The sequence below is a fragment of the Scheffersomyces xylosifermentans genome, assembly GCF_036884685.1.
Source record: "Scheffersomyces xylosifermentans strain CBS 12540 chromosome Unknown RJT20scaffold_8, whole genome shotgun sequence".
NCBI classification, from domain to species: Eukaryota; Fungi; Ascomycota; class Pichiomycetes; order Serinales; family Debaryomycetaceae; genus Scheffersomyces; species Scheffersomyces xylosifermentans.
The window spans coordinates 1,145,407-1,164,013 of record NW_027042946.1 but is presented as its reverse complement, the minus strand read 5'-3'; the positions used below and the strand labels follow the sequence as shown (position 1 = coordinate 1,164,013).

The 18,607-nt window shown below is 41.8% G+C and overlaps 6 protein-coding genes across 6 annotated transcripts; 3 read left to right on the top strand and 3 right to left on the bottom strand. All coding sequences in view use genetic code 12, as the record gives it.

Annotated features, from left to right (window-relative positions):
* Positions 1-7: 7 nt before the first annotated feature.
* SEC21 (coatomer subunit gamma) lies at positions 8-3,156 on the bottom strand. Its single transcript, XM_064918021.1, has one exon. The coding sequence runs from the start codon at positions 2,953-2,955 to the stop codon at positions 139-141; it is 2,817 nt and encodes a 938-aa protein (XP_064772110.1). The 5' UTR covers positions 2,956-3,156; the 3' UTR covers positions 8-138.
* Positions 3,157-3,874: 718 nt separating this feature from the next.
* Positions 3,875-4,426, top strand: RJT20DRAFT_131510 (mitochondrial 54S ribosomal protein bL36m). Its single transcript, XM_064918020.1, has one exon. The coding sequence runs from the start codon at positions 3,906-3,908 to the stop codon at positions 4,155-4,157; it is 252 nt and encodes an 83-aa protein (XP_064772109.1). The 5' UTR covers positions 3,875-3,905; the 3' UTR covers positions 4,158-4,426.
* TCO89 (Tco89p) lies at positions 4,427-7,591 on the bottom strand. Its single transcript, XM_064918019.1, has one exon. It carries the CDS (start codon positions 7,537-7,539, stop codon positions 4,711-4,713), a length of 2,829 nt encoding a protein of 942 aa, XP_064772108.1. The 5' UTR covers positions 7,540-7,591; the 3' UTR covers positions 4,427-4,710.
* Positions 7,592-10,090: 2,499 nt separating this feature from the next.
* On the top strand, positions 10,091-12,996 carry RJT20DRAFT_65226 (uncharacterized protein). Its single transcript, XM_064921113.1, has one exon. It carries the CDS (start codon positions 10,440-10,442, stop codon positions 12,567-12,569), a length of 2,130 nt encoding a protein of 709 aa, XP_064772107.1. The 5' UTR covers positions 10,091-10,439; the 3' UTR covers positions 12,570-12,996.
* A 1,701-nt stretch (positions 12,997-14,697) lies between these two features.
* Positions 14,698-16,217, top strand: RJT20DRAFT_65229 (TauD/TfdA dioxygenase family protein). Its single transcript, XM_064921114.1, has one exon. The coding sequence runs from the start codon at positions 14,897-14,899 to the stop codon at positions 16,172-16,174; it is 1,278 nt and encodes a 425-aa protein (XP_064772106.1). The 5' UTR covers positions 14,698-14,896; the 3' UTR covers positions 16,175-16,217.
* Positions 16,218-16,222: 5 nt separating this feature from the next.
* Positions 16,223-17,210, bottom strand: RJT20DRAFT_131506 (uncharacterized protein). The gene has a single exon (XM_064918018.1). It carries the CDS (start codon positions 17,074-17,076, stop codon positions 16,468-16,470), a length of 609 nt encoding a protein of 202 aa, XP_064772105.1. The 5' UTR covers positions 17,077-17,210; the 3' UTR covers positions 16,223-16,467.
* Positions 17,211-18,607: the final 1,397 nt, after the last annotated feature.

The following is an 18,607-nucleotide window of genomic DNA, read 5'->3' as shown; positions in this document are numbered from 1 at the left end:
TATTCAATTTCTATAACAATTTATTGTAGATACTACAACTAAACGAAATAAATTAGACTACATTTATGTGATGAACAACATGGTTCAATGGAGTTGTCCTTTTTTTTTCAGTATCAATTACAACAGCAGGCTCATCCTCTAGTAGGCCCCGTTGGCAACAATACTGCTGAAACCCTCAGTCTCAGCTCTCGCCTCGATCTTTGCTACAATCTTACCTCCTGTCAATGCCAAACGAACCAAGACACCGACCTTTCCACCCCAGACGTCTTTACCAAACAACTTCAATACATGGGAGTTCAGGTCGCTCGGAACGTAATCAGAACCATCCAATGGCATCAAGTTCAATGAAGCTCTCAACTTGGAAATAGCAACCTCTAAGCTATCTGCCTTTCCAACGGTGACAACACTTGTCTCTGGGTTAGGTAACTGGTCATAAGCTGCAGAAAAGTTGGAGTTGTACAATGGATTGATGAAATCACCAGCCAGGACTTCCAAATCATCGATTTGGTACTCGTCGGACCAGCCATCATCTCTTTCATCAACATTTCCTTCATCATCTATGATGTCTTTGTTAGTGTATGCAACAGTATTACCAAAAGCGGCGAGTAACTCTTCATCCTCGATGCTTGGAGTACTGAACGAAACATATACAGTTCCAGTCAGGTCTGGCTTCAATTCGGCCAATGGAATGATGAAATCTTCTTCATACAACTCATTATCTGGTTGTGCAATAACTGAGATGTCCTGGAGCACCGAACGAGGTAATGTGTTTGTAATGTTGTACTGTAACACCAACTTCTGTGCTTCTATGAAGAAATGCTTCACTACTGTAACAACAAATTCGTTCTCCTTCTCGGTCAAGTAGAATGGAGTAATTGTAGACTTTGATAATTTGCCGTATTCAGCAAACTCTGGAATGAGAGAGAGTTCTTGGGCGTACTCTTGTTGTTTCAAGAGCTCGTTGGCAGTGTCATCAGCTCCAGATTTGTCTTCAGCAGCAGGAGTACCAGCGACCGACTCTGCATTTTCAGTAACATCAGTGGTAGAGGAATCCAATTTATTGATCTTTCTGTTGTATTCCAAAGACTTCAACTCTTCGCTAGAGAGAAGAGGAATCTCGTTGATGTCGAACTTGGTGCTAAAATTGGCTTGATCGTTCAAGTAGTGTGTCAACTTACTCTCCAAGGCAGCAAGATCATATTTAGAAGATGATACTATAAGCTTCTTTTGGTTGTTGTTAATAAACTTCAAGGACAAAGCTGTTCTGTCTCTGACTTCGTCATCTACATCATTTAAGCATCTGCTGAGCAAAATCTTGATGTTCTTAGCAACATCTCCACCACATACGGCGGCAAACTTGGCCAAAGAGATGACAGCAGATGAACGCACAATTGAGTTCTCCAAAACAAGTCTGTTGTAGATATGTCTAATGTAGTAACTTGGGTTAGTAGTGTTAGGACCCTCGTCACCTAACAAATGAAGGATACGAACAGACAATTCAGTGAACTCACAGTCTTCGATAAACTCACATAAGTTCATAAGAATCAACTGCTTGGCACTGGCATCTGGCAAGAACTTAATTAAGTCGAACAATGCATCGACAATACTACTTTTAAGTTGTAAGGAACCGTCATCTCTCAACAAATCAGTCAAGAAAGCAACTAACTTCTTGTGCTTTGAAGGGAATTTCAAGGCGAGGTTCTCGATGGCTTCAATAATGACAATCTTGAAATCCTCTGTGATTTCGTCCATCAAAGAAGTCATGCGTGTGATTAATCTATCGACATTTTCACCTCCAGCACCTGAGTCTACAGTACCAGCACCCATTGTCTTCAAAAGAGTAGTGATAGCCAAGGTTGAGATTGAACGATTGGAGTCGTTGATAAGACCCTCAAGTTCAATGTTGACGACCATGATCTTCTCAGGGTGCTTAATAGATACCTTGTTAATCAAACGAATAGCTGCGAAACGGGTAGCAGTACGTGGGACACCCAACAATTTCTGGAGAGTGGTGATGATTGCCATGAATTGGTCATCTTTGATCAAATGTTGCAAGTTAATCAAAGTTTTACAAGCTTCCAATTCAACCATGTCACTTCTGTGCTTCAAGAAACCAGCAAGAATTGGATACAAGTGAACAACCAAACTCTCATCGTCATTCAAAATCTTGTTTATGTAACGGATCAATTGAATGATAGAAAGAGAGTTCTTAAGTGCTGAACCTTCAGAAAGGGTGGTGATCAACTTCATGAGTGCCATTTTATCATGGTTTCTCAAGTGGTACAATAATCCCAAAGCATGGTACTGGTACATGTACGATGTTGGAGGCAAGTTGGAAGTTGACGAACCGTAGTACTCATGGAGCTGGAATTGAGTTGGTGGGAATTGCTTGTAAGACTGGATTGTCTCCAAGGTCTCGTTGGTGAAACGTTTCACCACATCCTTGGCGTTTGGAAGAAGGTTGTACGAAGAGATCAACGCAGCCGACGAGATAATTGGATTCTTGTCGACAATGGCGTTCTTGAAAAGTCTTTCGGCGGCAAATACCGTGGTTGGATCTAACACCTTACTCAAAGTTCTAATGGCATTTGGCTTGTAAATCACATCTCCACCTTGGATATCCTTCATGATGGACGACGTGACCATGAGGATGTCATCGGACAACGACGACAACTCCTTGATAGTCAAGTACACCAATTGACGCAATGACAGGTCCTTGTGCTGGAACAACTTGGAAATCGAGAAGAAAAGAGTGGTGGACTCTTGGGCGGGAAACGTTTCACCGGTGTAAATCAACCGGAGAAGACGAGCAAGTAACTGACGGCACCTCTTGGTCTTAACGGGCGTGGCATTGAACTGCTGGATACAATCTTGGAACACCGCCATCTTGTCCGGAAGGGCATTGGAAGAACCGGTCCCGGCATACTCCTGTTTTTTGTACGACAGAGTAGACATCGTGGTTCGAACTGCTAATGGCTACAACAATTACTACCAACGACAATGGTATCTCAACACACGAATGAGTGCTGGTTGTACTTATCTGGAATGGGATAAAAGACGGGAAAAACTTTCAATTGTCAATTATCGCCGTCCTACAGTCAACTCTCAGCAATAATATGGCCTTGATGTGTCTACTATCTACCACAAATCAATGGTTGTAAAAAGAACATCGTCGTTGGTTGTTGTTGAATTTGGTGATCTGACGTGTTTGAAAGGGGAGTTGGTGGGATTACATAAGCACGAAAAAATGAGAATTTTGGTGGTGGGTTGTGTGCAGGTGATGGGAGTGGGAGTGGGAGTGGGAGCAGGAATGGTACTATGTTTGTAAGGTGGTGGTGGTGGTGACTAAGGAAAAAGGGTGGAAGGTTGGACTGGCGAGAGGATGGGTAGATGATATGGGAATTCTGTTGAAAGTGTTGGTTTTTTGGTGTTTTTTTTGCATGTACAAATTCATTGCTTTATATTTGTTACAATAAACCCATTCACGAAACCACGAAGAAACCGAAATTTAAAGGTCGGATCTCGCCCTCCCCCGGACGTTTCCTCCTCCAAGTAAAATATTCATAGTTGAACGCTGGTATTATATGCAGGCCGTTTACCTCATGACATTTAGACAGGTATGTGAACAAGATCAAATAACATGAAAGTTCCCATATAACTAGTCCTCTCCATTCATAACCTACATCTCTCTAAAAAAATCAACTTTTCAACCAAAATTATGGCCCCGAAATGGGAGAATTGCACATCACAAAATTGTTGAAATCACGTTATTATTTTCACGTGACGCATTTTTTTACCCCCGGATCTCCCTCCTATCCAAACCAATTTTTCGATTTCTTTCAGAACTACTAAAGATAACTTACTTGGAGCCTAGTCAATAGTCATAAAAGTTGGTAACCAGAGCCATGTTCTCGCTCACATCTATTCTCAGAAGACAGGCTATTGCCCCTGTTGCCAGAAACTTATTTAGAGCTACCCCCGTTGTAGCTAGCCCAATAATACCTACGGTTGCACCAGCTTCGCTTACTCTTTTCAGAGGATTCAAGGTCAGAACATCTGTCAAGAAGTTCTGCAAAGACTGCTATATGGTTAGAAGAAGAGGAAGAGTTTACGTGTACTGTAAGTCCAATGGTAAACATAAACAGAGACAGGGTTAAGAAGAGTCCTTAAGAGTACATTTATTGACATGTAGCAATTTCCAAATTGTCATAAAATGATCGTCATTTCGATTTGATAATGATTTCATTGGTAAAAATGCCCTTGCACAGTAATAATGACACCCCGATGCTGCTTTCATTTTTTCAGAAATAATCAGGACAAACCCCTAAAGTCATATGGTTCAATAGTTAACCTCTCACCAACTCATGTAAAGTACCCATTTACCTAGATCTTGTACATAATACGTTAATATATGATAAAATAGTTTAAATAACCTAATAATCTGTATATTAATATATATACCCAGGGTAAATAAATGCATAAAGTGGATATGTGTGTTTTGTTTTGACGATGTGAACGTGAACTGGGTTCGTGTAGTAGCTATCTATATTGTTCCATCTAATCTATTTAATGACTTTTGCTCTGTTTTGCTACTCGAATACTCTCCAGTATTCGTATTTCTTTAGATTTTTGTATTTTGTCGTCTCCTATGTGTGTATCTCCACTATCTCCACCACTTCCGGCTATTGCCAATCTACCTTTCTCTCATCTTTAGTTGTTGTTGACCAGCTGCTCGCTTCCTCGTCTTATTTGAGAGCTTGGAATCGAGCTTTGTGAAGGAGCCACCTGTCCCGCGAGCTTGACTGCTCTTGTGGTTGGCGTTTGGGGTGCCCTCATGTTTCCGAATGCATTCTGATTCTGATTGTATGACAGAATCCTTGGATTGACAGGCCGTTGCATATTGGCTGCTTGGCTCTGGAGCAAATGCTGCTGTTGTTGCTGTTGTTGCTGTTGCTGCTGAAGGTGAAGATGATGTTGCTGCTGTTGTTGTTGATGAACTGAATAACCTCCACCCCTTGCGGAGTTCGCAGCAGCAGACAGTGATGAGATGATTGCGTCTTGCCAGAGACGGTTCAAAGTGCTACTCACCTCTTGTTCCTTCTCCTGATACAGAGGAGAGAACTCCTTGAAGCTGTTGCTGTTAGAACTGTTGGTACTATTGTTGGCATTTACCGCTAACGACAGCGATGATCCGTTGAAGTTTTTCCTGCTCTTAACCACCTTGAGTTCATTGCTTGCAAAGATTTTCTCAAGGCGGCTTAAACTCTCTCCAACAGGGTTTAAATGTCTTCTTACATTCAAATATTCTCTATTCAAACGTTCAAACTCTGTTCTCAGTTGAATCAGATTTTGATGGCTATTTTGGGCCATGAGAAGAAGCCCATTGATATTTGTATTATTCGAACTACCAACACTCTGGTTGTCTAGCACTCCATTAAGATGAGAGTTTGACAATTGTCCGTGAATAGTTGATACGGAAGAGCCGGGGCCATTATTACCAGAAGCATTATTCTGTAAAGAAGCATGTGGCCCACCTGTTGCCGCCAATGGTAATTGTTGTTGTTGGTAGAGCTCTCTCATGTTGACTTGGCTCTGGTTGTTATTGTAGTTATGCATATTCACTTGACTCTGGTTGCCGTTATAATGATGAGCAAACATGAGATTATTAAGCGAAAGGTTGGAGAAGTTGGAGATCTTATTAGGATCCAAGTTTGTGACGTCCATGAGCGAATTCTCACGTTGTAACCAGAGCCTCTGTTGAGTTCTTGTCTCAATATTGTGAGCATTATGCAGCTCAGCTGAAGACGATGTTGAGTTATTATTGGCCAAGAAGTTGGAGAAGTTGTTTATCCCAGCTCCAACCTGGGTGGATGTCGTCTGTTGCTGTTGTGTGTTATATTGGTTACTGGTAGCGGTGGCAGGTACTTGTGCTTGAGACATTTGAAGATTATTGGGGAGTTTCTTCATGTACTGGTTATTTGTTCTCTGTAAGTTATTGAAGATGGTTTGGTTGGATTGGTAGGAGTTATTCTGCAGCACATTCCTATTCGTGGTAACTGGTTCGGCCAATCCATTGTTAGGGGCATCAAGGTGGTTCGCATGGAAGGAGATACCACTGATGGACTCATGATTATTTGGTTCGATTGGCACAATAGGACGCAAGGGAATGGTTGTGCCATTGGCTGTATTATTGTTTGTGAAAGCACTGTTACTGCTGTTATTTGTAGTGTTACCAGTGGTGTATCCATCGGCCCCTATGAGTTTCTGATGTAAATGATGGTTGGCGTTCTTGGAGTCTATCTTCTTCGTCAAACCAGTCGACTGAGATAAAAGTAAAGAACCTCCATAGAGGTTGTTGGCCATGGCAAGATCATCGGTAGAACTTCTAGCAGAATCCGTGAGATTACGACGCAAATGAACGTTTCCACGCTTATTGCTCAACTCGCGCTCGTCGCCACTCGAAGGGTTTGAGGACTCTGAACGAGAAACTGCGTTGATGCTGTATTCATGATGTGTAAGATGATGGTGATTACGCAGAGCATCTCTTCTGCTACGGTCATTCTGATCATTATGCGGTTCACTATCATCGTCTCCACTTATTGATTCACTCTGCTCGCTGGCACTTTCAGCATGTTCTATGTTTTCCACTTCGATCGAATTATCATTGTTCTGTTCATTTGAGCTATCCTTGTCATCGAGTTCAGGTCTTGCTACGTCGCTCTCGGAGTCTTCTTCTGGGGCGATTGCAAGAGTATCTGGAACATTATTGATTTGCTCGATAAGTGTAGCAGCATTTTCGTTAATGTTATTATTGATGCTTTCAATGAAATGAGAGTTGTTCGCTACCACGAAGTTTGCATTATCGTTGTTACTTTTGTAGTTTCCTTGTAAATTAGAACTGCTGTTATTATTGCTACCTCTATTGTGGCCACTACGATTGCTACCACGACTATTCGTCCTGGATTCTTGCACATTTACTTCCTTGTCACCGGCATTCTCAATATCCTCGTACTCTTCGTTATTAATATCGTCGTCGTTTAATCTCAATATTGCCTTGCCTTTTCTTCCCGTTGTCTTCAATCCGCTCAACGGAGCTAAGTGAGTAGACGAATTACCCAATCCTTTCAAAGAACCGGTTGATTTATTGGACTTTATAGACTGGTTCGATACAGTTTTCGTCAACGGCTGTAAGCCGGACATTTTAGTCATCGACCGATTGCTTCTTTTCAAATTGGCACTCCGGCTCTTCATTAACACATCAGATGACTTAGAACGATTCAAATGTGGTCTGGATGCATGTTTTGGTCCTCCCTGAGACGTGGAAAGCGTCCCCACAAGCTTATTGTGTGACTGTGACCGACTATGTGCTTTTAGTTTGGGATTATGGTGTTTTTTGCCAGTGTTGGTTGTGGTCCCATTGCCATTTGTAATTGTCGGAGTTGTAGAAGACGACGTCTGTTGGGACAACGGCGGTGGGACCGACGTCCTTCCGCGTCCGGGCTCGGGTTGGGTCATAGCAGCAGAGGCACTTACGGACATGTTAGGTGCCAGGCATCTACAAAATCTTGCGATATAATCCTAGTAATGGAACCTGCTACTGGTCCTTATGAATGACTCTATTTAATTAGCGCCTAACGAAATTTTGGAGTTAGAGGGTGTGGTCACGTGACTTCTTGACCGTTGACAGAATGTTGGTTACAGGGATGGGGAACGATGGGAGGTGGATGAGAGGAGTGAAAAATTGGAGTTTTCGGGAGGTGAGAGATGGGGAAGGTGGTGGAAGTTGATTAGGAGGGTTGATTGGAGAGTGTGATGTTGTTTTTGGAGAATTTTATGTTTGTTTTGTGTGGAATGAATCGGGGTATAAGGAAGAGATGTGGAGAATTAGCAGGCAGTGAGCTGCGGTGAGACACAGTGGTGACAAGCGGTGAGAGTGAGAAATCTTGGAGAGAAATCTTGGAGAGAATCGCGGTGAAGAAAAATGTGAGCAAGGAAGTTTGGGGGAAGAACTCTGGGAAAAGAAGCTTTTCCTTGGGGGAGGAGTCTCGCTAATTGTTGTGAGAAGAAATTCTCGGCGGTGTCCGTGGTGAGGTGAATTCGCGGTGAGTGCGGTAAATGTGGTGGTGTTGGTGGTGGTAGTAGTATCGGTGTTCTCGGAGAAGAATGCAGTGCCGGTGAGAAATCGACATGTCTTAGCGAGAGAAATTAGGATTAGAGGTGGGGGGACCGCTGAGGGATGTTGGGGGAAGGATAGTAGGGAGAGAGCGGAAATTGCTAGTATTCGTGAATACTACTCTCTCTCCTAACGGAAAGTCGGAAAAATCAGTGGTAGTATTGTTAATTTATTAGAAACACTAGAATTGACTAGAAGACGATGCAATAAATTGCAAAAAAAAAAAACTAGTAGAAATGTTAGCTACGGTGAAGAAAAAAAAATCCCATAGAAAATTGCCCAAAGGCAGAATTCTTAAAATGATCTTCTTTCCTGATTACAACCTATAAGCAAAAGCTGGTGGTGGCATTAACTCTGCTTCGACTAGTTAAATGTAGTACTTTGAATTGCTCCTGGAACCATGATGAAAATGCCATGCCGCTCACTGTAAAGCAAAGCATATTTGTGTTGTGCCTGCAGAGGTGAATATCCGTAATCACATGACTATTCTTCGAACGGCTGCAAAGGCCAGTATACCAGAGTTCCATTGGTTGTATCCATGATGTGACAGAAGGTACAAGAATTGCTGTTAGAAGTACATATGAGGAATTTTTTTGAAGTGATGGTACATGTGTGCATTCGTTTCTCTGCTCCCAACACGATAAACGAGAACATAACATGAACACAACTAGGACTGCTTCAATGGCAGGTTCATATTATAGTGTTGCTGCACTTCGGTGGCTCTATCTCTCACTAACTGCTTTAACCGAGGATCTCTAGAGCATACCCATTGTCTACATTTATCTCTCCAAAGCGACAAGACTGGGATGGAATTGGTACTTCCGTGATTTTAATTCATTCCATGGAAATCCTTGGCATGGTCGCTATAAATAGTTTAGAAGAATTCTCGGATTCTTTCTTTGATAAATCTGAAACAGTGGAGACAATTCAGGCCCCACGCAAATATGATATCAATTAACATTATTTAGATGACCATTTCAGATTTACATCCTCTCTATAGTGCTCTCCCTATTTGGTGGAATCATTGTTAGCATACGGCAACGCATTCGTCACTCAATTAATTAATTTTAGCGTCCTCAAACTAATTAAGAACTCCAATTTCAGGTGTCCCAATGCTAAAACCAGAAGAGGAAATTTCAACGGTTCTCCCAATTCAGTCTGGATTCGTAATCTGATGCTTTCTGGTAATAGCTTTCGCCTTGATAATTTCAATCTCCTATTTATGACTTTAGTCCAACCATTACAGATCAGATCCTTAACCCATGTGTCGATTATGCCTTCCTTGGGTATTCCCATGCGTCGATTATGCCTTCCTTGGGTATTTGATCCACGATTAATTTATGAAAGCTTAGCGGTACCTGACCATTTTACGGCCATGCGTTGTACATGTAACCGAATGTACCACTCCTATTTTTTTGTTAATTGGAGCCGTTGTAAGCTTAATTTTCTCTGCCTCTCCAATACATTCCGGACATCCCCCCCCCCTTCTTGGGAGATGGAATGGCCGCCCATTCGAAAGCCTATGGTTAATAACTCGCTGAGCCTCAAGCTGAGCCTAATAATTTGACTGGTTGCATTGTTATTCTACATCGTAATCTCTTCCTATACAACAAGAGCCCACGGCCCTCGAACTCTGTGTGTCGTAAAGTCGGCATTGATACGGCAACTCTGACTCCCTCCTGATGCCGCAAGTGGACCTCTTGCGGAACCACTTGCTACTTCCAACAGTTGTTCTTCCGTATTAGTTTAGTATCGGGCACACATGTATCGGCCTCACCAGATATTTCGCATTGTTCTTCTTTTGCATCTATAGCCTCATGTATGCACTATACAATGCTTGGAACACGTGTGGTAGCCATAGAGCTGTCTAATTATGACCTGCAACAGATGCCCCCACTCATTGATGGCTAATAAACGGTAGTTCTTCTCCTTCACACAGGCAAGAATGCTAAATTGGTGCCTCGAGATAATGGATCGTCTGGCCAAATTGGGGATGATACAGGATTACGAACCAATTGCACGTTTGTGACATCCCATCGGGCCTGTTAGAATGGTTCAACGGGGGTTAATGTACCATCTAACGAAGGATAATAGTTGCAATGGGCTAAACCACGATGTAGCAGGCTAAATTTGGAATCCAATTTGTTCATCATTCTACCTCTATAAATACCCCAGCTTTCCTCCTTATCTGTTAGGGGGTAGCAATGGTGAAATTTTTCAAATTTTTCAGTTGCAACCCCCTAAAAGTTGTTGGAAACATATAACGATGTTATTCAAGAACGCCGTTGTTGCCTCTTTGGCTTTGGTTTCCAGTGTGTTGGGTCATTCCATTCCAGGTAAAGACTCTATTTCCAAGCAATTGGCCAAGAGAGCTTCCAACCCAATTGACGCCGTCTACAACAACTTAGCTGACGCTGAGATTGACTTTATCAATGTCAATTTGAAACCTTTGGTTGCTTTCAACGGTTCTAAGTGTGACGCTTGTAAGAACAAGATTAAGTATGGACAAACCTTGTTATCGGAATACCCTGACAAACAACACTTGATTTCCTTACTTTTGTTCAAATACTGTTTGGTTTCTAACAACAACACCGAGTCCAAGTGTGACAACATTGACTTCTTTGTGACCACCAACTCTAAGAACTTCGAAAAGTTCAATGAAGACTTTGACGCCGGTATCAACTCTGACACTACCATTAATTTCTTTGACAATGATTTCCTCCATGTTTTGAAGCTTCTTAATACCTCCAGTGAATTGGACTTGGACTACTACTGCTACTTCAAAAGTAGCAAGGCTTGTAAGCTTCCAGAAACGCCAGATGTTGAGGAATTGTACGGAATCAGCAGTTGGTGGCCTGAGAAGCAACCTCAGCACTACTCTGAGCCAGTTTACAAGAACAATTCCGAAAGATTTAATGTTTTGCACGTCACTGATTTGCATATTCAATTGAGATACAAGCAAGGAACGGAAGCTAACTGTTCCGTGACTCCATGTTGTTTGCCAGAATCTTTCAATAAGGAAGTCTTACCAGCCAAGGACTACAACTTCACTTCATACTACACGCTGTTGGGAGCTGACTTGAAGAACAACTTTGCTTTGTCTTTCTTCCCAGATGCTCATTATGATGAGAATAACACTTATGTCAAGGGTAAATACTACGATTACCCTAAATACAGAGGATGGAACTTCAACGATGTCCCTGCTGGTCTTTTTGGTGCTTACCAGTGTGACTCCCCAGAGATCTTGTTAAACAACAGTTTCAAGTACATTGCTGAAGCCCATGCTGACAAGAAATTTGAGTTTACTGTTTTCACTGGTGATTTAGTTGATCACGATGTGCTTCACTGTGATCCTGACACCACTAAGACCGCTGAGATCAAATCTTTCAACATCATGAAGCACTACTTGGGCAATATCCCAGTTTTCCCAAGTTTGGGTAACCACGACACTTTCCCATATGGTCAAATTGCTCCAGAGGCCTATGACTTCAACAACTCATACGAATGGAATGTTGATTTGATGAGTGAATTGTGGATTAACAACGGTTGGTTGCCAGAAGAGAACGCTCAACAGATTAAGACTCACTACTCTGGATTCTCATATGTTACTGACAGAGGATTGAAGGTTATCTCCTTGAACTCTAACTGTTACTACCAAAAGAACTTGTGGTCTTACGTTAACCTTTCTACTAACCCAGATTTGTTCGGTCAATGGGACTTCTTAGTTAACGAATTAATTGCAAGTGAAATGATTGGACAAAGAGTCTGGATCATGGCTCACATTCCTGTTACTGACGGTGATGCTTTACCTCTTCAATCCAGAATCTTTGGTCAAATTGTTGAGAGATTCTCCCCATACACCATTGCCAACATTTTCTACGGACACACTCACCAGGATCAATTCCACATTCTCTACTCGTCCGACAAACCAGCTGATGCTGCAAACATTGTTAACATGGCTTGGGTTGCACAATCTATCACCCCATTGGGAGGTAGTTACAACCCTTCATGGAGATACTACGAAGTCGAAAATGAGAGTTTCAATATTCTTAACTCTTTCAACTATTTCACTAGATTGAACGAAACATTTGTCAACGGTGGTGCCGAACCAAGCTGGCAATACGAGTACTCTGCCAGAGATACCTTTGATCCTACAGGTAAGTGGCCATCTAACGCTCCACTTAACGCCACTTTCTGGAATGATTTTGTTGTGGAGAACTTGAAGAACGAAACCGACATTGAATTCAACCAGTTGTACATTGACATCCAATACAGATATGGCCCAGCCATTCCTAACTGTACAAACGGAACTGTTGTTTCCAATGACTGTTACAACGAGAACTACTGTGTTGTTGGTAACTTCTACTCAGATGACTACAATAAGTGTCAGCGTTAAGCTGCTAAAAACTTAGACTGGATCTTACTTTTGGGAGCCGTTGGCTTCCTGTGATCAATAATGTTTATTTCTTCTATCGTTATACTTTGTTGACGTTAACGTTGACTTTTCGAGGTAGTTGCCTCTGCTGCAACAAAAGTTCTTTTATTAGAAGTATCTAGAAAGCTTGTTTTTGAGGTGTTAAGGTGTCCTAAAAAAATTGGGAGGGTGATAGACGAAAAGGGAGTGCTAGTTTGGCTTCTACAAATATATTATTTCAATTAAAGTAAAACATGTAGGTCCCCCTATCCCTTGATTTCTGGGGGAATTTTTATAGTGGAGTTTTTCATTTCTCGTAACCATGCTACATTCTCTGGACCATACTAATCCCTAATCCCACGGCACCATACTACTTCTCTTGAAAATCACATCTCCTCCCTTTCTGTGATTCACTTTTTGCAAATCCTGCCAAAACGGCTGTAAAATTATTTTTCATGCACTAAGCAAGATGAAAGCAGCATCGATCTCAAAGACGAGAGACTAAAGTCGATGCTGTGGACCAAATATTGAAAATAAGTGATACATGTCTTAACTAATAGTACTAACCCAACAAAGAGCTACACATTGGTACTATTTTCATCTATAGACTCAAATGTTTTGAAAATGGGGTCAATAATTGGATTTGTAATCTTCATTTCTAATAACCCCTTTTAATTAATTTTAACAACTCCGGTTGGGGTTAGGTTACGGGGAGATGCGGTTGGAACGAAGAGTACAGCAAGGGATCCAATATCATGACGAAAGAGGATACGAAAGAGGATGTGAACCCATTGGTTGGTAGATCATTTCCATAATTGGTGGGATGATTTACTACTTTATGGAAATGGGATCATAGCTGTGCTGTACAAGGTCGGTCGGGTCACTGACCTTTGATTGTTTGACGATTGTGCGGATTTACAAGAAGAAGGAGGGAAGCAGGGGATCTCCTCTCTAAATGTACAAGGAGGGCCCAGACCGCTTTCATTGTTGTAGAGCCCTGACCGTTTATCTGATAGTAGAGCTCTACAACTGAATGACACAAGAAATAGGGTACAGTACAACGTCCCATCACAGGTGACAGGGGGTGGGTGAAAGGTCAAGCTATAATTTCTGGCCGCAATATGCAAGAGGTTTAGACTTCGCAGCTTTGGTATAGTATAGTGTAGATCTTGTAATTGATCGGGGTATAAAGAGGATTCTCCAGAAGGGATTTTCATTTGTTAGATAGAATATGGCTTGAATCCATGGAACTCAAGAGGAGTAGTTAAGTGAACACATTATATATATCAACCATTCAAATTTACTCTCCTTTCATGCCAAAAAGATAATAGACTCAACAGGATAATAGCTTCGTTTTGGTTCCTCCATTCGAGTCGTCGATGCTTTTTTTTTTTGTTGAAAAATTCTGACTTCTACTTTCTAACAAAACAGTAGCGACCAAAGCAATTGGACGACTTACAAGTATTAAAACCGAGCTCAATTGTTGCCAAACTGGTAATGAATGTGGACTAAAAAGCGTATTTCTTAATTATCTCCGTAGTTGATTCCCACTGTTTGTCTATTCAAACTTACTAATACGTGGTGGTGGTGGTCTCTCCACAATTTTCAGCGATATACGGAAATTTCCTCCATTTCCTTTAGCAACTCGTAAAAAGACATTTGAGCTAATAGCACAACAACAATCCAGCGTTCTCTGTCACAAATAGATACTTTACCCTTCTGCCACACTAAAATGTCGAATCAAGCTGATGTGAAATGCCTTACCGCAGTAGCACATTCCGCTCGCCCCAAGAAATAGCTACCCCTGATACATTCAACACTCTTCAATTCCGTCAGGTAGTAACGATCAGGGCAACTATTTTCGGTCCCTAGCCACTTCCTCCTCCACATATACGTCCTCCTGTGTACCATCTCTTGCTGACATTACCCTCCCCCTTCAATGGTAACGGAATTTACCAATTGCGAAAGAGCCACCACAAAAATTGTGGATGCGAATATTTTTCACAATCGCAGCCTCTTTGCCTTATCAATGTATGCAAGTAGTTGACATAGTAATAGACAGACATGTGTTGATAACCTTGATTCGGAGATTAAAGTTGATCCCATATCTGTACTGATTTACTCATTGTGGTGGCTAGCATAAAGTTAGGCTGAATTTTTTGATTTCAATTAGTAATCATCGATCATGGTGTTGGTAGATAAATGCATAAAAGCTGCAAAATTCCTGCCAGTAAAATAATCTGTCAAGCGCACATATCTGTCAGTAACATACGTAAAGTACTTACAAGAAAATATAAGGAATTTCGAAAATGGCTCCTCCTACCGCTACCGAACCTGCTCGTAATGCAACTCAGGAAGAAATTGAGCAAACTGTTATCAAATTGGCCAACTTGAAGCCAATCGGTAACAGATTCTCCAACAACTCCCAAACCGGCCCTCAATTGGACTGGTTAAAGAAGTTGCCAGAGCCTGCTAGAAAGAGATTCGAAAAGGCTGGAATTGACTTATCTCAGGGTTACCCAGTAATCCCAAAGAGAGAGGACATTCCAAAGTTCGTTGACGAAGCTTTCGAGATCAGAAACAAGGACTACCCATACATCGAAAGAGCCAAGAACGCCGACCCTGAAAAGAAGGCCCTCTTGGGAGCTGCTAAGGAAGTGATTCACTTGACCAAGCACATTGGTACTGAAATTGTTGGTTTGCAATTGAAGGACTTAACTGACAAGCAAAAGGACGAGTTGGCTTTATTGGTTGCTGAAAGAGTTGTTGTTTTCTTCAGAAACCAAGATCTTTCTCCTCAAGTTCAATTGGCTTTGGGTGAGTACTGGGGTCAAGTCGAAAGACACCCACAGGCACCTCATGTTCCTTTGCCAATTCCAGAAGGAGTTGATACCATTGCCAAGGGTAGTGGTGTAAGTGTTATTTGGAGAAGATTCTTCACTGAATACTTCAACGCCCCAACTGGCTTCAAGAAGCAACTGGCAGTTTCGGGATGGCACACTGACTTGGTCCATGAGCATCAACCTTCTGGTATTACCCATTTGCACAATGATTCTATCCCTGCTACTGGTGGTGACACCGCATGGGCTTCTGGTTACGCTGCTTATGACAAGTTGTCCCCAGCTTTGCAAAAATTCCTCGATGGAAAGACGGCAATCTACCGTTCTGCCCACCAGTACTTGGACAGGGAGAACCCATTGAAGGGACCAAAGTACATCGAGAGGGAGCACCCAATTGTCAGAACTCACCCAGCTACTGGATGGAAGACTTTGTTCGTTAACAGAGCTATGACTGTCAGAATTGTTGGTTTGGAGCCAGAAGAATCCAAGGTCATTTTGGAGTACTTGTTCTCCGTCTTCGAGAAGAACTTGGATATCCAAGTTAGATTCAAGTGGCAACCAACTCAAGAAGGATTTGGTACTTCTGCTATCTGGGATAACAGAATCTCTCAACACAATGCCATTTCTGACTATGACTTTGACGATGACGAACGTCACGGAACTAGAGTCACTGCTTTGGCTGAAGTTCCATACTTCGATCCTAACTCTAAGTCACAAAGAGAAGCTTTAGGTTTGTCGTTGGATTAGATTGTTAGCTATTACACTACTTCTTTGGCACTGTTTGATACAGTGTTGTATCTATAAATGTATATTTTATATGGTGAAATAAGTAAGACAACAGTCAATTGATACAATTCTTGTAGGAACGTATTGATTTTTTGAATAACATCTCTTCATTTACGCTGGTTTCAAATGTTATTTCCTTATTGCTTGGACTTGTCGTTTCTATAGTACAGTTTTACAAGTTAGTGGACACAGATTGCATATACTGTCCATTTTTTCATTAGCTCTCGTATGTTGTTAGGGAATCCATTTTACCACTACTCTGGTCTATCATAAGAGGACAGATGTCCTCCTGGAACGTACAGTGATCCTTCTCCTCTGTATCCTCCTCTTGAGCCGCCCCTAAATCCCCTTCCTCTCGATCTGAAACCGCCTCTTCCTCTTCCTCTAGGTCTGAAACCGCCTCTACCACCTCTGTAGCCACCTCTGCTTCCACCATTTTCACTGGCTTCTTGGGATGCTTGGCCACCATATATACCTCTACCAAACTGCCTTCCTTCACGGAAACCTGGATCCAAATCTATAGAAAGACTCTCACCGTCCAACATGGTTTTTGACAAGAATTTCATGGCGTTTAATGATCCTTCTTCGGTCTTATACACCACGAAACAGAATCCACATGGCGTCAATTTGTTTCTATCAAGACCCATAATGATACGATCGATTGGACCACATTTCAGGAACAACTCGTGGATTTGCTCCTCCGTTGTGAAGTGGGACAAGTTACCCACATACACGGTTTTCAGGTGTAGCGATCTTTCCAAGTTCTCGAAGTTCTGTCTACGGACTGCTCTTTTGATCAAGTACTGTGACGGTTTGTCGAGTCTGTCGGCAGAATGCTTGTAATTTTCTTCCAACAATTCCATTGTGAGTGTGTTTTAGACTGTGTGGTCTCTTTTAACTATGCAAACGGTCTAAATTAGCCTGAATTAGTCCCACTTCTAACCTCCAAAAGACATTAATTCATTTACAACCATCAAATCTGACAAGCTTCTTTTTAACAGTGAGTGTAGTGTGTGCAGGTTATGCGTGTTAGGTAATTTCTTATGTCATTAGTGGGGGTTAGTAGAGGTTGTTTATATTGGTAGTATAGTGGTTGTGTAGTGTTAGTTTGTTGTATGTGTTATTGAAGTTTGGTGAAGACCGTGTGTGCGTTAGTTACAGGACAGTTGGAAATGATGCTGGCACCATGAGAGAGACTGAAAGAAGTCTCATAATCTCATTTCACTTTTCTCTCGGTATGGGCTGAACTTTACTGGAAGTTCAGTGTCTGTTTGGTGTATCTGTCAGCAGTATAAGACGGTGAAGAGATCGGGAATAAGATATCGTAATTCCAAAAGAAGCTAACATGAGAGAGTGTGTGTGTGCGTGAGTAATTGAATGGGCAGCGATAGTATCTACATACCTATCTACCTATCTACCTATATATATATAAATATACATACACATATAATTTATCTATATGGCTGCGAATGAGTTCCCAATTTCCCAATTGACTACTCCCATAGAGATCATTTTAGCACAAAACTATTCCCTTCTATCCAAACACATTACAACACATTACAAACAATAGCTGCAAATTGCGGTGATAAAAATGTATAAAAGTTGTCCCACGAATGAATAACTACAAGAACCATCTTCTGGCCACGGGGGGGGGGGGGGGGGGGTTATCTCATCATTGCAGCAGTGTCTGGATTAAGGTTTATGAGAATCCGGGTGACATCACTGCTCCGGATGCTGTTCGGTGAAGACGGCTCGAGGATTCTGCTTTCGTCGGTGAAACCGCCATAACAATAGCTAGATTCACTACCTGGTGATCGTATTTAATAACGAGCGTGACATATGCCTGATTGAGTATATGTTTAGTAACTTGTCTTACTAGCATACTGCACTTGTCGTATGATAAGAAAATAATAGCCTCTTTCTCGGCCTTAATGACAATAAGGTCGTTGTCTATATAAAGTATTGATTTCCACTTGAATGATTGTATAGATTTCGTTATTAATTCATTGATAATCCAGATAATCCTTGAGGTTTTCCCCTTCAAGACAGAGTAGATCTATGCAGACGCTTCACATCGAAGTATAGGTTACAATCAGGCCCGACGACCATGGGAGAGGTACGATCAAGTAATAATGAAGAGAAATCTGGCAATCTTTATAAGAGTCTGCAGATGGCTATAATTGCTGCCTCCGGTGCCGCTATATACGCCATCTTCAATACATGGGTACTGACATATGCCAGATGTCTGGCGTTGTGGAAAGTTGACGAAGCCAACATTTGGCAATGCATGGGAGCAGTATCAGGATCCCTTTTGGTAACTCTTGAGAGCACAGCATTGATAGCTGTTTCCATATATGTGTATTGGATGGCCATATTGTTCCCCAAGTTGAAAAA